This window comes from Tachysurus vachellii, chromosome 9, assembly GCF_030014155.1.
Source record: "Tachysurus vachellii isolate PV-2020 chromosome 9, HZAU_Pvac_v1, whole genome shotgun sequence".
In the NCBI taxonomy this organism is placed as follows: Eukaryota; Metazoa; Chordata; class Actinopteri; order Siluriformes; family Bagridae; genus Tachysurus; species Tachysurus vachellii.
Window position 1 is genome coordinate 16,588,877 of NC_083468.1, and position 12,408 is coordinate 16,601,284.

At 35.4% G+C, this 12,408-nt stretch overlaps 2 protein-coding genes and 1 long non-coding RNA gene across 4 annotated transcripts; 2 read left to right on the plus strand and 1 right to left on the minus strand.

Annotated features, from left to right (window-relative positions):
* Positions 1–376: 376 nt before the first annotated feature.
* arl2bp (ADP-ribosylation factor-like 2 binding protein) lies at positions 377–2,972 on the plus strand. Its single transcript, XM_060877964.1, has 7 exons — positions 377–488; positions 732–801; positions 910–971; positions 1,118–1,224; positions 1,304–1,389; positions 1,679–1,775; positions 2,813–2,972. Exons 1-7 carry the CDS (start codon positions 467–469, stop codon positions 2,918–2,920), a joined length of 552 nt encoding a protein of 183 aa, XP_060733947.1. The 5' UTR covers positions 377–466; the 3' UTR covers positions 2,921–2,972.
* Positions 2,973–3,462: 490 nt separating this feature from the next.
* Positions 3,463–7,901, minus strand: pllp (plasmolipin). Of its 2 annotated transcripts, XM_060877966.1 has the most exons (5): positions 7,723–7,901; positions 7,535–7,627; positions 5,152–5,325; positions 4,913–5,026; positions 3,463–4,222 (listed from the first exon to the last, which is right to left on the minus strand). In XM_060877966.1, exons 2-5 carry the CDS (start codon positions 7,598–7,600, stop codon positions 4,115–4,117), a joined length of 462 nt encoding a protein of 153 aa, XP_060733949.1. In that variant the 5' UTR covers positions 7,601–7,627; positions 7,723–7,901; the 3' UTR covers positions 3,463–4,114. The 2 variants fall into 2 exon arrangements, with proteins under 2 accessions (XP_060733949.1, XP_060733948.1); XM_060877965.1 differs by having other exon boundaries at positions 7,535–7,901.
* Positions 6,484–11,791, plus strand: LOC132851249 (uncharacterized). Its single transcript, XR_009649019.1, has 3 exons — positions 6,484–6,764; positions 10,709–10,877; positions 11,007–11,791. It is a non-coding gene; the product is annotated as an uncharacterized LOC132851249 (long non-coding RNA).
* The last annotated feature ends 617 nt before the right edge of the window (positions 11,792–12,408 follow it).

Consider the following 12,408-nt stretch of genomic DNA (forward strand, 5'->3'; position numbering starts at 1 on the left):
TGGTCTATCATCTCATATTCATCTCTTGATCCATCTCAAACCCTTAAAATATAGAATAATACAAATAAAATAACTGGCCTGGCTGTTAAAATACTTTTCTAGACATACCAGTAGAGGGAGACAAATTGTAGTCTTTTCCTATATTTTTCAACGTTATAATATCAATGTTTCAGCATTCAATAGAGTTCAATTATAATAAACGTTAATAAATTATTAATGTTATAATGTTATCATATTAAATATTAATATTATACGATATAATATTAAGTTATTAATAAACCTAATAGAAATTTTATGCTTTTGTTTTTGTTTATGTCGTTCAGCACTGTGTGAAGCGCTCGGGAATCGGAACCTAAATCATTGGCCGTGATTCTTACCGGAAAGATTTAATGGCGGACTGTATTTTCGCGTTGCCTTGGCAGCCGGAAACGAACTGGCTGTATTTGTCGTTGTATGCTCTCTAGTAATGACGGACATTCAGGAGACAGGTAAGCTGGCTTTGTGTTTTGCTTTATACTTTCTATAAATACTTTAAGATGTACAGCTAAGGTTACTTCATTTTTTAAAATGCTTGTTCGTGCATTAATAGTGTTTACGAACTAGATAGCTGACGAATTAGCATGAAGGTTAGCAAGATGTTAAGTAGCCAGGAGGTTGTATTTTTGTATCATTTTTTAATAAGCTGAGATTAAAGTTAAACAAATAAAGTCGACTCCATATTGTTTCCATAGGTCTGCTCAATAGAGAGGAGAATATTGTTGAGATGATAGACTTGGATGAGGAAGAATTTGCTGTTTCAAAGTGAGTTTCTCACTATTTCTCTCTTTCTCTTTCTAATTTAATAATATTTTTGTTGTTAAAAATGGTTTAATTCTGTGTCATGTGTATATTGCATTGCTTGTTTTTAAGATCATCAGGGGCAGATGCATTGTTTGATACTGTCATTGGGAACATTGAGGATATCATAATGGGTAAGTTTTACAGACGATTTTGTGTTTGTTTCACTTTATTTAATTAACTTTATTAGACCAAACTTTGCTGTTCCCTGTGTGCAAACCGCAATTAAGATTAAAAACTTTGTGGGTAATTTTTTTTTTTGTTTATTATTATTTTTCAGATGATGACTTCCAGAACCTTCAGCGGTCCTTCATGGAGAAGTATTACCTGGAGTTTGAGGACACAGAGGAGAATAAACTCATTTATACGCCAATTTTTAATGAATATGTAAGCAGGTTCATGGTAGCTTGTTCATGAATTTTCTAGAGTCTGTTCTTGTAATTAATGAACTCATTTTTGATGTCAGATTGAGCTCTTGGAGAAGTATCTGGAGCAGCAATTGATCGAGCGGATTCCTGGGTTTAACATGAACGACTTTACTCATTCACTTAAGTAAGTCGTTCTTTATCTCTTCATTCTTTTTCTCATTCTTTTTCTCAAAAAAAAAAGAATAATGTTTCGAATATGAGAATCTTCTTCTTTTGTTCAAATCAGTTACTAATTTTCAGGAAATGTCAGTGTAGCCTAAAGTGTAGCCTGATTTTAAATTTAAAATCATTTGCATTAATGGACAATATTTCAATTTAATTTAAATTCTTATTTTTCCACATATTCTTCATTCTTCAGTCATATTTTTAAAACTTATGCTTTTTTGTTTCTTCCTATGCCTTTTCTACCTAAGTCAACACAGAGAAGAAGTCTCAGGGGATATATTTGACATGCTGCTCACCTTTACAGATTTCATGGCTTTTAAAGAGATGTTTCTTGACTACAGAGCCGTAAGTGATATATGAGAGACATGCAGTGCTTTGTGTACATATTCACCCCCTTGAACATTGTAGAGTTAGAAACTGGCACAGAAATGGGCTTAATTAAGGTTATATGCTAATTCACTACTTTATTACTAACCCTGTTCAGGGTTCGCATATTTGATTTCACACAGATTTTTACGGCGGATGCCCTTCCAGATGCAACACTAGATATTTTTAACAAATGAATGTCTGGAAATATTAAGATGAAGAAATGATAGAAATATAGTATCCAGTTGTTTACTTGTTGGGCATATGTTGTGTTAATGCATGAAAAGATGCAGGATGGAATCGGTGAAATGGCATACAGGCAAATTAAAGTATGCTGATTATAACTTAAAGGTAGGGTCTCCATTGTTTGAGAAATGCTTTAGAAAACTGCGTTGGGCCGCCAAACAAAACAAAAACAAAACTAACCAATGTCTCAGTGTAGCCAATGAGCAGAAAGGGGCGTGTCTTTTCAATATGGGCGGAGAGAGTGTTCAGTACGCATGTGTGACATTAGCAGAAAGCAGTTTTAACATTGACATGGAGGATAAAAACAAAGAAAGAAAGTGAAGAAAGGCTTACAATAAGGCAAGAAGCAGGACCCATGTTTAATATAGGATCAGCTTTCCAGCGCTGGAGAGAACTGAACGTCTTCCGCGTGAAATGACGATAAACCTTTCACGGTACAACACACAGTACTACAAAACACATTTGTATTACCATAGTATTACTCTTTGAGTTCATTTATTGATAAAAATATACCCTTGGTCAGCTGCCCCAACATGTTCTGCCATAATACTTGTCTGGGTTATATTTGGGTTATACTTGTCTGGTGTATGTGTGGGGTGGAGCTATCAAAACAGGAGTGGGACCCATTTGGGTTAGGGGTGTGTTTGTTTTGGTGATTTCAAATGTCAACATTGACTTTCAAACAACGGAGACCCCACCTTTAAACAAAACCTACAAAAGCCCTTTAGGATGGAGCATTTACAAAACTAATCAACTTCTTCGTTGTGCAGGAGCGAGAAGGAAGAGGGCTGGACCTCAGCACTGGCCTGGTGGTGAGGTCACTAAGATCATCCACTTCCACAGCAATCACTTCCGCACCAGGATCAGACTCTTTTTAAACCAAGAATCACTTCAGTCTCTTACACACACACACACACACACACACACACACACACACACACAAAATAAATGACATAAATGATGTCATCATTTATATTTCCTCAGCTTGTACAGCCACATAGGGTTTTTTTTCTGGAGCCTAGTTTGCTGAATTGGACCATGAGTTTACTTTGGTTTAACACTTAAACTTAATGTTAATACATCCTGCTTTTATAGTGCAGTTCCTCTCAGTGTTTTGCAGGTTTACTAAGAGATTCAGATTTTCTCTGTACTGTCTATGATATGTTGTAATGATCATGCTACTATACAGGTGAATGTGGTATCTGCTGTAAAAAGAGTAAAGCTGCTGGAGTGTGCATGTGTGTGTGCGTGTGTGTGTGTGTGAGAGAGTGAGTGTGCGTGTGTGTGAGAGTGCATGGGAGAGAGAGTGTTCTAAACTTTTCTACAATCTCATGGTTCTTTAAATATGGGGATTTCTACTCCAGCTTATTTCTAGTTCAGCTTCTAGACAACTCCCACATGTAGATATAAAAAAGAAGTGTTTTTTTGTCATTTTTTTTTTATTTATTTCATGTTGATATCATGGGTATGACCTGAATGTTTGACTCACCCATTTTTTTTGTCTTTGTATGTAAATATTACTGTATGCTGAAGAAATAAATAACTGTAATTGAACTCACATCAAATATCACAAAACGGCGATAAAAAATACGAATACACTTGTATTGTAAAACAGACAATTTTTAAAATTTATTAAATACAGTAAATACACGCTTGATCAGGTGTAGACAAAAAAATCAACAGAAATACTCATCATTTATACTTTTAAAAGCATACAAAATAGGTTTGTTTGTAAACCAGTGAGCTTCTGTACACTTCCAAAAATGAGATATGAGCAAGAAAAATACCTTTAATATTTAGGCAAAATTATCAAACATTTCTTATTATGAGATTATATTACATATTATATTATATATCCTTTTGGCAGATATAGAAATATATGTGGTTTAATATAATCTTATAATAGGAAATGCCTTATAAATTTGACTATATTGAAGATATGTTGACTAAGTAAGATGTCATTTGTTGCAATGTAATAGCACAAAAATGCTATTATGCTATAATCTCCTTTAGGTCATGGTAAGAATTTGTCACATCTTTAAGAGCTCCTCGTCAGAGCACAAGCACAGTGGCTACACAGGAACAGTAGCCATAGCTGCATTTCCTCCATCACCCTTCCACTCTATGAAAGCATGAATGGTGCTGCCAATGTAAATCCCCATCACAAAACTGGCAAAAGACTGAAAGACACAATACATACAAAATAAACCCACATCCAGGCTGGAAACAGTGCTTTTATGCTTTCTAGGACTCATAAATGATAAACCATATGAAATGGAGTTTTGTAACACACAGTTTTATAGTATTGACCTTTTCATCACTGTTGAAATGGCAAGCTTCTTTCACAACAGGAAATTATACCCATGTCATGTGCTTCTCAGTTTGTTGTATGGACTTTGACCAGGCTTGGTATAAAAGCTCAACTTTTTAAAAGTGCCATAAACGCATGTGCACTGATTGATAAACTTTTCCTGTTGCACCTACAGACAGGTGACTAAATTGAAGGTAAATCCAAAGCTGGACTACTACAAGTCACCAGAACAGCTTCAGTGTACATTGGGATAGATGTGTAAGTCTGTGAAGTTGTAAAATATAAACATATATACTGGAAATATAAACACCATTCCTGCAAAAGTCATTCCCTCAATTCATATGGAAGATAGTGAACAGATAATAGTTTAAATATGTTGGGGTCTGATGAATGCAAATCCCATCTTATATGATTTATTTAAGATTTATCATCATTTTCAATATCATCAAACTTTTCAAGCCCTGTGAGTGGAGACAAGAGCCCACTCCCTTCAGGATTGAAATGTTTCATCATGGGATAAAGAAGAACTTTATGTTGAATTCACTGTCACTTCACTTACCGCAGATGCTGCCATGTGATTAAAGTTATATCCTCCAAAGCGACTGACTGAAACTGCGTTTGCCACGAAAGCCGTGAGGTACAGGACGCTCGCAACCCCATAAAACACCAGCAGCTATGATGTGAAGTGAAAATAGGGAACACTATATAATGTATGCTGCAATAGTCAGGTTTACCTTGTTATGTTTGATGGCACAGAATAATGTATTCCACTATAATTCCAGTAAGACATCCACTTACCGCTAGAGGCCAGGGTACGGAGGACAATTTTTGCCTCATACTCAAGATGAGCATGATGTAGAGCACAGTGCTGAGGATCCACAGCGTTATGCTCACAAACAACACCCAGCCTAAGGCGGGCGCATGCCAATACTCAGCACTGGAGATAAGGGCCCACACCAGCAGGCCAAAAATCTACAGGTGGAAGATCATTTATATATTTATACTCATTAAAATTAATACTTGAACTATGTATGATGTTAGGCATAGGGATTAGAAACATTCTTAATATAACACAATTGAAAATGTGAACAAAATCTATTTCAATTGTTTCAGAGTGAAACTATTATTTATTTATTATTTCGTTTGTTCGTTTTAATATTTATTTATTTATTTATTTATTTATTTATTTATTTATTTATTTATGTTTAATGTTTAACCAGTTCCTGAAGCCATAAACCCTGGGAGTGAGTCAAAAATGAAATTGCAGGAGAGCACACACACATTCACCCCTGAGGCAATTTATCTTAATAAAGATAAACCTACTGTCATGTTTTTTCGTAGGTGAAAGGAAACCAGAGAACCCAGAGCAAACCCACATGTGTATGCGGAAAACATGAACAGAAACTGCCAGCCTAAGCATTTTCCCAGTAAGCCTAAATTCCTGATATCAGAATAGATCAGAATAGAGAGTTCATCATTTTCCGCACACCTCTTTAAAGACACTAATGTGAAGTTGCAGGATACTCTGCTGTTAAATAGTAAAAAATAAATGCATAGGTTCTGGTTGAATGTAGTGTTTGGTTTTATATATACAGTAAAGTATTGAATCGAAGAGAGAGTGAATCGCTAAAGCAAAAATGTAGTTTAAAAAAAAAAAACACGGTTCTAGGCCATGGGTGAAAATATTATAATTAGAAGCAGGTACTACACTGTGCTCTGTTGTTACGTTTATGTAAATAGAGTATACATTTTAAAGCTTTACTCAAATCTAATTATGATCAATTTGATGGCCATTTAAAAGGTGCAGTGTTTCCATGTATCCTGTTGAAATATACATATTAAAAGCACATAAAAGATAAGAGCACCACCCCAGCAGAATGCAAAGGTACAGTTTATTTGAATCATGTCAGTATTTAAATCATGAAAGCAGGCTAAAAAATACTTCTGTCCACATAAATGCTTAGAAAGGTTCCAGCTTAAAGCCTGATGCCTGCTTTAACTTCTAAAGATTTTATGAGTAAATATGACCTAAAGTCCAATATCCACTGATCCATTTGGCATTAACCGAATAACCTGATTAGATTATTGTGGCCACTATTATTTTGTATTATACGTCTGTATCTGATTCATTGTTTCTGATAACATGGTTTAGTACAATGCACATCTTTTAGCCAGATCAATTATTAATGTATAAAATGGTCTCGGCTTGCTGTTGGTGGCATGAACCGGCATATTGAAAGGGAATGACACCTGAGATCTGGCAAACATAACCACAAACTGCCCTGAGAAGTGGAACTAAGGACAGGTATAACAACAACAAGAACAAAAACAACCACCATAATGGAAACCTTCATCATCATCAACAGTACACTTGTTAATTATATAGTACACTATAAAAAGTCCAAGCAAAGGTAAGTACACAATCATGCACAATGAGGAGGAAATTAGAAGTTACATGGAGTTTGCTTTGGGTCAAACTTTGTTTTAGAGCATTTGATTCAATCATTCGTATTAGATTCAAGGAAGTTCAAGAACGAGTTCCTACTCGATATTGAACTTCCTTGAATCTAATACGGATGATTGAATCAAATAACATACTGTACTGTTTCACTTGTATTATCATGGTACTTAATATAATGTGTGATAGCTGTAATACTACAATCAAGTCATAACTCATGCACATTACACCAATTTACAGGATACAGATAACTGTAGTTAAACTAGGATAAACTAAGGGTGGAAATAGTTATACAAGGTGTGACAGAAGTGCATCATGACATAGTGGCTACTGAGTTATAGATTTCTGTATAAATCTTTAAAAAAATAAAAAAATATTTTAAATCAATTTTAATCTCACACAGTATTAACAGGACAGGATTCATCCTAGTTTACCATGTTTAGAAAACCGACTGCAAATAAAATTTATGAATCTGATTGAAAAGGAAAAGACAAATAAACGTATGAAGACTATGGGAACTCAAACTAGCTTTTTGAACCATTGCAGTAGTTGCTGAGAAATTATTAAGATCAACCATGCATGTCTAAAGCAGATGGCAGACAGGCAAGAGAAAGTGTAAATGAGATAATCGAAAGAGTATAAGATAACAAAGACACTTCCTATATCAAACTAAACAACCAAGCAATTTTACACTTTAGATTAAAGACATTTTTCATAACTTACAATCTCCACCAGAAGAAGAACCCCTTGAACACTCTTAATGAAGTTCAAGTCAAAAGATATGTTCATGACTTGCACGTGACTTGCTGTCTGAAACTGAGAAGAGCTTGTCTGAGTGTTCACCTTCCCAGGAAAATCTGCCATTCCAATATATTCCAAAAACGGAGGACTTTTGCACTGGGTAATGTTACCTTTTTTGGGAGAAAGAAAAGTTAGAAGTCGATGAAACAAACAAAGCAATTTTCACAGATCCTGCCAGTGAAGGATCCTCTTAGTAACACTATCCAAACAGACAGGTGCTTTATGATACCTGCTCTCTCTCTCTCTCTCTCTCTCTCTCTCTCTCTCTCTCTCTCTCAAACACACACACACATTCTCTGTCAACTTCTTCACATATGTAAATGCGTTTTCTTGTGTACACAGGGCTTGTCAAGGGTTACTAAATAACTTTATCACATGACCTAAATTAAATAAATACCCGACAGGCTTGCCCAAAGTATAAATAATGAATAGATAAACACAAAAGAAACTAAATCATTATTGGAAATATTTGATAGCTTAAGAGTATAGTTACAAAAATTAGAATGTTGGAAGCATAACTGGTGTATAAAAACAAAGTCCATTCTGGTTATTTCTAGTAAAGCATTCATGAGCCATAGACATATTCCGGTCTGTGATTCTCTGTAATGTGGGGCTCTTGATGTATATTTCTTCAACAAAGTGGATAATTGCTATTATTAAGCTATGGGTTACTTAAAACTTTTAAGTTTTTTTAACAGGTAATGAATGTTTTACCAAATATAATAAAAGTTAAATTGTTCTTTTTTCCCCCTTTGTTGGCTTGACTGTCACACACACACAATAACACACTATGGATAATTTAGAGACACTAATCAGCCTACAACACTTTGAACCAGGGAGGAAACCAAAGTGGCCAGAGGAAACCCTCAAAGCACATGGGGAACATACTTCACACACAGAACGGAGATTGGATTGGAAAACACACACACACACACACACACACACACACACACACACAGACAAATGAGTATTTATTAAAGCTAAATATAGTCATGCCATGCCATTGATACATATTTTCATGTTATACTCTTTAGGAAATACTACCAAAAGCAATAAAATCTCTAAATCATTTAAATTACTTGTTCTTAAACCACAGAACCTCTATTAAAAAGCTACTTTCTTTTTGTTTCTGTACATACATTTCTCTATGTACTCTGCATACTCTGTAAAGCATTATCATGTGTCTAACAGCTCTAAAATGTACGAAAAGACTGTCAATCTGCAGCAAACCTCACATTGGTGTAGTAATAACAGAGTTTGTGCCTAGTAGTAAATGAACTACAGCTGTCTTCTGGTTAACGTTATGACTACCAATCTATATGACTTGACTCAGCACAGCTTAAACAACTGTCAGTCAAAACTTTTTTTAATTATTGATTCTTTTAACCCTTCTGGACACTTCACAAAAACTACTCTTAAGTGTATCTCTGTGGATGAAAACATCCACTAAATTAATGTCATATGAAATTATATCAGACTAATATTTTTTATTCATTTTTTTTTTTTGCATGAATCTGTTAATCTACCTCAGTTCTAATCAAAACTACTAAATATGAAAAAGAAATTTGAAAATACTTTTTAATGACTAATTTATTTAGTGATGTCACCAATTTGCATAAAAATACACACTATACTATATAGCAGGGGTTCTCAACCTTTTGGGGAACATACTTCACACACCAAGGTGGGTCCCCCAAAGCAGGTTCATTGCAGTTGGGGCCCCCCCACACCACCTTGCATGGATAGATAGATAGATAGATAGATAGATAGATAGATAGATAGATATTATTATGAATAGTAGGCCTATCATCATTACTAGGCTATTGCTATATCATTATATGAGGTTACATGCTTTACTTTTATTATTATTATTATTATCATCAGTAGGTCTATTATCATTACTATGCTATTGCTATAATTGGGAATTGGCACCAGACCTCTGATATTAATTTCTGCTTTATTATTGTTATTATTACTAGGCCTAATAGTAGGCATATCATCTGCATTTTTACAGAAGCTTGCAGGTATGTTAATGTGAGACCTGAGCCTGCTTTCCCTTGCAAAGATCCTCAATTCTTGGCTCAATGTCTGATAAACTTAGCCTCAAATCATCCTCGATTTGTGCACGATTGCGGTTTTTTGAGAATCCTGCCTCACACAAATATGTTGACGCGAAAGGAAGGAGAATCTTCAAGGCGATGTCACAGAGTTCAGGATATTCCTGCATCAATGCAGTGAATGGAGAGCTATGTCGTGAGTCAATTTAAATGCAGTGATTTATTTTAGTGTGAGAAAAAGTGAAGAAACATTTACATTTACACCCCGCTCTGTAAACCAACGGCGGCCATGCGCATGCGCGATTCATTTGCAGCCTGGACGCGGAGGGGTGTGTGTCTCCTCTCTGCTCTGGCTGCAGTGCGAGGTTACTGAGAGACTGACCGCCTGTGAGTGCTTTTGGACGGGAGAGGGGCTCACGGCAGCACCCGCTGCTAGTTGAGCACAGTAGACCTGGCACACACTAGTCTCTGCTCTCTTATACAGACTCTTTTTGCTCCCCTAAGGGTGTCTTCTGTCATGGAGACCACAGGAGTAGCACATTTTAGTCTACAAGCATGGATACACTGTGCTTCCAGAGGTCAATGCTGCTGTTCACATTACTGCTATCACCTCCATGGGCGAGCCAATGGCTGATTTACCCACATTTTAGTGTTTGAGACTTTTCACCAACACAGAACACCTCCCAGCTTTCTGCAGAGCTGTGGAACTGACAATGTTACCATGCAGTTTGTGCAAAGTTTTTATAAGGGCATTCTCTTGTTCATTGATGATGGAATGTTGTCTGAGTCCCATGTAAGGCAAACACCCATATTACTTTTTTTACGCATGGTGTGGGAAATAGTCGTTATGTTATTTTATTGGGGCTCTTTTGGAGTTCACAAACCACTGCTTGGAGCAGTTCAGGCCAACTCTTTCAACTCTTTGATCAATTAACAAGCTTGGATTAACAAGGCTTGTTCATTTTTGATCAATTAACAAGGCTTGATGATCTGGATTAATCTTTCTGCCAAATGAATATGTAGTGTTTGTCCTCCCCAGACATGCATCGTAAGAGCGTGGGACACGAGTCGCCCTCTACTCTTTTGTCCTGCCATGAACACGGCTATGTGGCGGCATCCGTTCACTGCCCAGCAAGTGGCCACACTTCAGGGCTTTGGCTATGTGGAGATCCCCTGCATTTATAAGAAACTGGTCTGTGGAGATGAAGGTAACATCACTGTAACACCTTTGTGGATTTTAAGTACTTTAAGAGTATTCCTCAAAGAGCCTTTGTTCCTTGATGACTTTCCCTGTTTATTTATGTGTAGCATGGACTAAAGTTTGTGTCTGTTTGTAGGCAAATGTGCAATGGCAGAGGTGTCAACTATTGTGGATGCCATCCGAAAGTATCTTCCAAGACCAGCTGAGAAAATCACAGCACATGTTGATAAACACTGAAAGTGCAAAATATATCCTACTGTGAATGTATATAGTTTTATAGAATAAATAGTATATTTATAGTAATATATATATATATATATATATATATATATATATATATATATATATATATATATATATATATAGTAAATCAAGTTTTCTATAATGTGTGATTTTTAAGTTCTTATATTTTGGGTATATAATTGACGAAAACGTGTCCGCAAGGGTTAAAGACGCAATAATTTTGTTGGAGTTTAGGGAATTGCACTTTTCTTGTTCCAAGCTTATCTGACCGACAGTTTGTAAATGTTACAGTGACGTTTCTGTGTATACATAAGTAAGGTTTGGCACTTTTCTTTGTCTTTTGCAGCATATGTAGATAACATTGCCAGAGTAGGTTATTTCTTCTCAGAAACTTTGTTTAGATCACAAATATAATAATGTTATGGAATGAAACTTGGTTGTCTGGATGTTCCAGTAGGTGGAAGGTTTCAACAGATTTCAACAGCCAGAGTAATCAATAGATCAAGAAATTTTATGACACAACTCTTTTTTATTTTTTATCTACATTATACTGGCTCACAGTACCTGAGTGAACATTTGGTTTATTATGATCTGCCATGCCTTGATCAAATATTGGTTGTTTTTCACTAATTATCAGTTCCAAGCTAGCCTAATCTGATCTTGAAAATACTTCTTCTGGTGCTCTGTTCCTGCTGCTCTGTTCAAATACAACATGCAGTGAATGTTTTTGTTGTAGTCATTTTTTGACTGACCATTTCATTAAAATTGAATAAAAACATATAGAAATGATTATTAAATATAAAAATATGAATATATCAGGAACTTTGTGCATTTGTAACACAGTCATCTCTAGATACTGAAACCCTGCACTTTCTAATGATTCCCATACACAATATGCTCATACTAAACATATTCAACACATTTATTACCTACAGGGATTTTTCTGGCTAGAAGTGATACAAATGGAAAGCTCCAGGGAGACAATAAAAAAACCTCCTTATACTAAACTTTCCTTATAGTGCAGTGGATTCACAAACATACTTTACAAAGTTGAGCCAAATGGCAAGACAGTACTTAGTTCATTTCACCCACATGACTTCACCTACTCAAATTTCCTCTCACACATAAAACTGTAGGAAAACCGTACAAAGCAACCGTGTATTCAAGGACGAATCCTTTAAACTCAATGAAAACAATACATTTATATTCCTTACATCATTAAGAATAAATTGAACACAATTCTTTTGCATATGAATACCTTTAAAATGTCATTAAATAGTTATTTAATGCAATTT

Excerpts from the sequence above, each read along its gene's own strand:
- pllp (XM_060877965.1), bottom strand. The coding sequence starts at position 7,675 with ATGGCAGATTTTCCTGGGAAGGTGAACACTCAGACAAGCTCTTCTCAG. Across the intron at positions 5,326-7,534 it reads TTCTTCTTCTGGTGGAGATT|ATTTTTGGCCTGCTGGTGTG; the intron begins GTAAGTTATGAA and ends TTCCACCTGTAG. Across the intron at positions 4,223-4,912 it reads ATCACATGGCAGCATCTGCG|TCTTTTGCCAGTTTTGTGAT; the intron begins GTAAGTGAAGTG and ends TGTGTCTTTCAG.
- arl2bp (XM_060877964.1), top strand. The coding sequence starts at position 467 with ATGACGGACATTCAGGAGACAG. Across the intron at positions 1,225-1,303 it reads CGCCAATTTTTAATGAATAT|ATTGAGCTCTTGGAGAAGTA; the intron begins GTAAGCAGGTTC and ends TTTTGATGTCAG. Across the intron at positions 1,390-1,678 it reads GACTTTACTCATTCACTTAA|TCAACACAGAGAAGAAGTCT; the intron begins GTAAGTCGTTCT and ends TTTCTACCTAAG.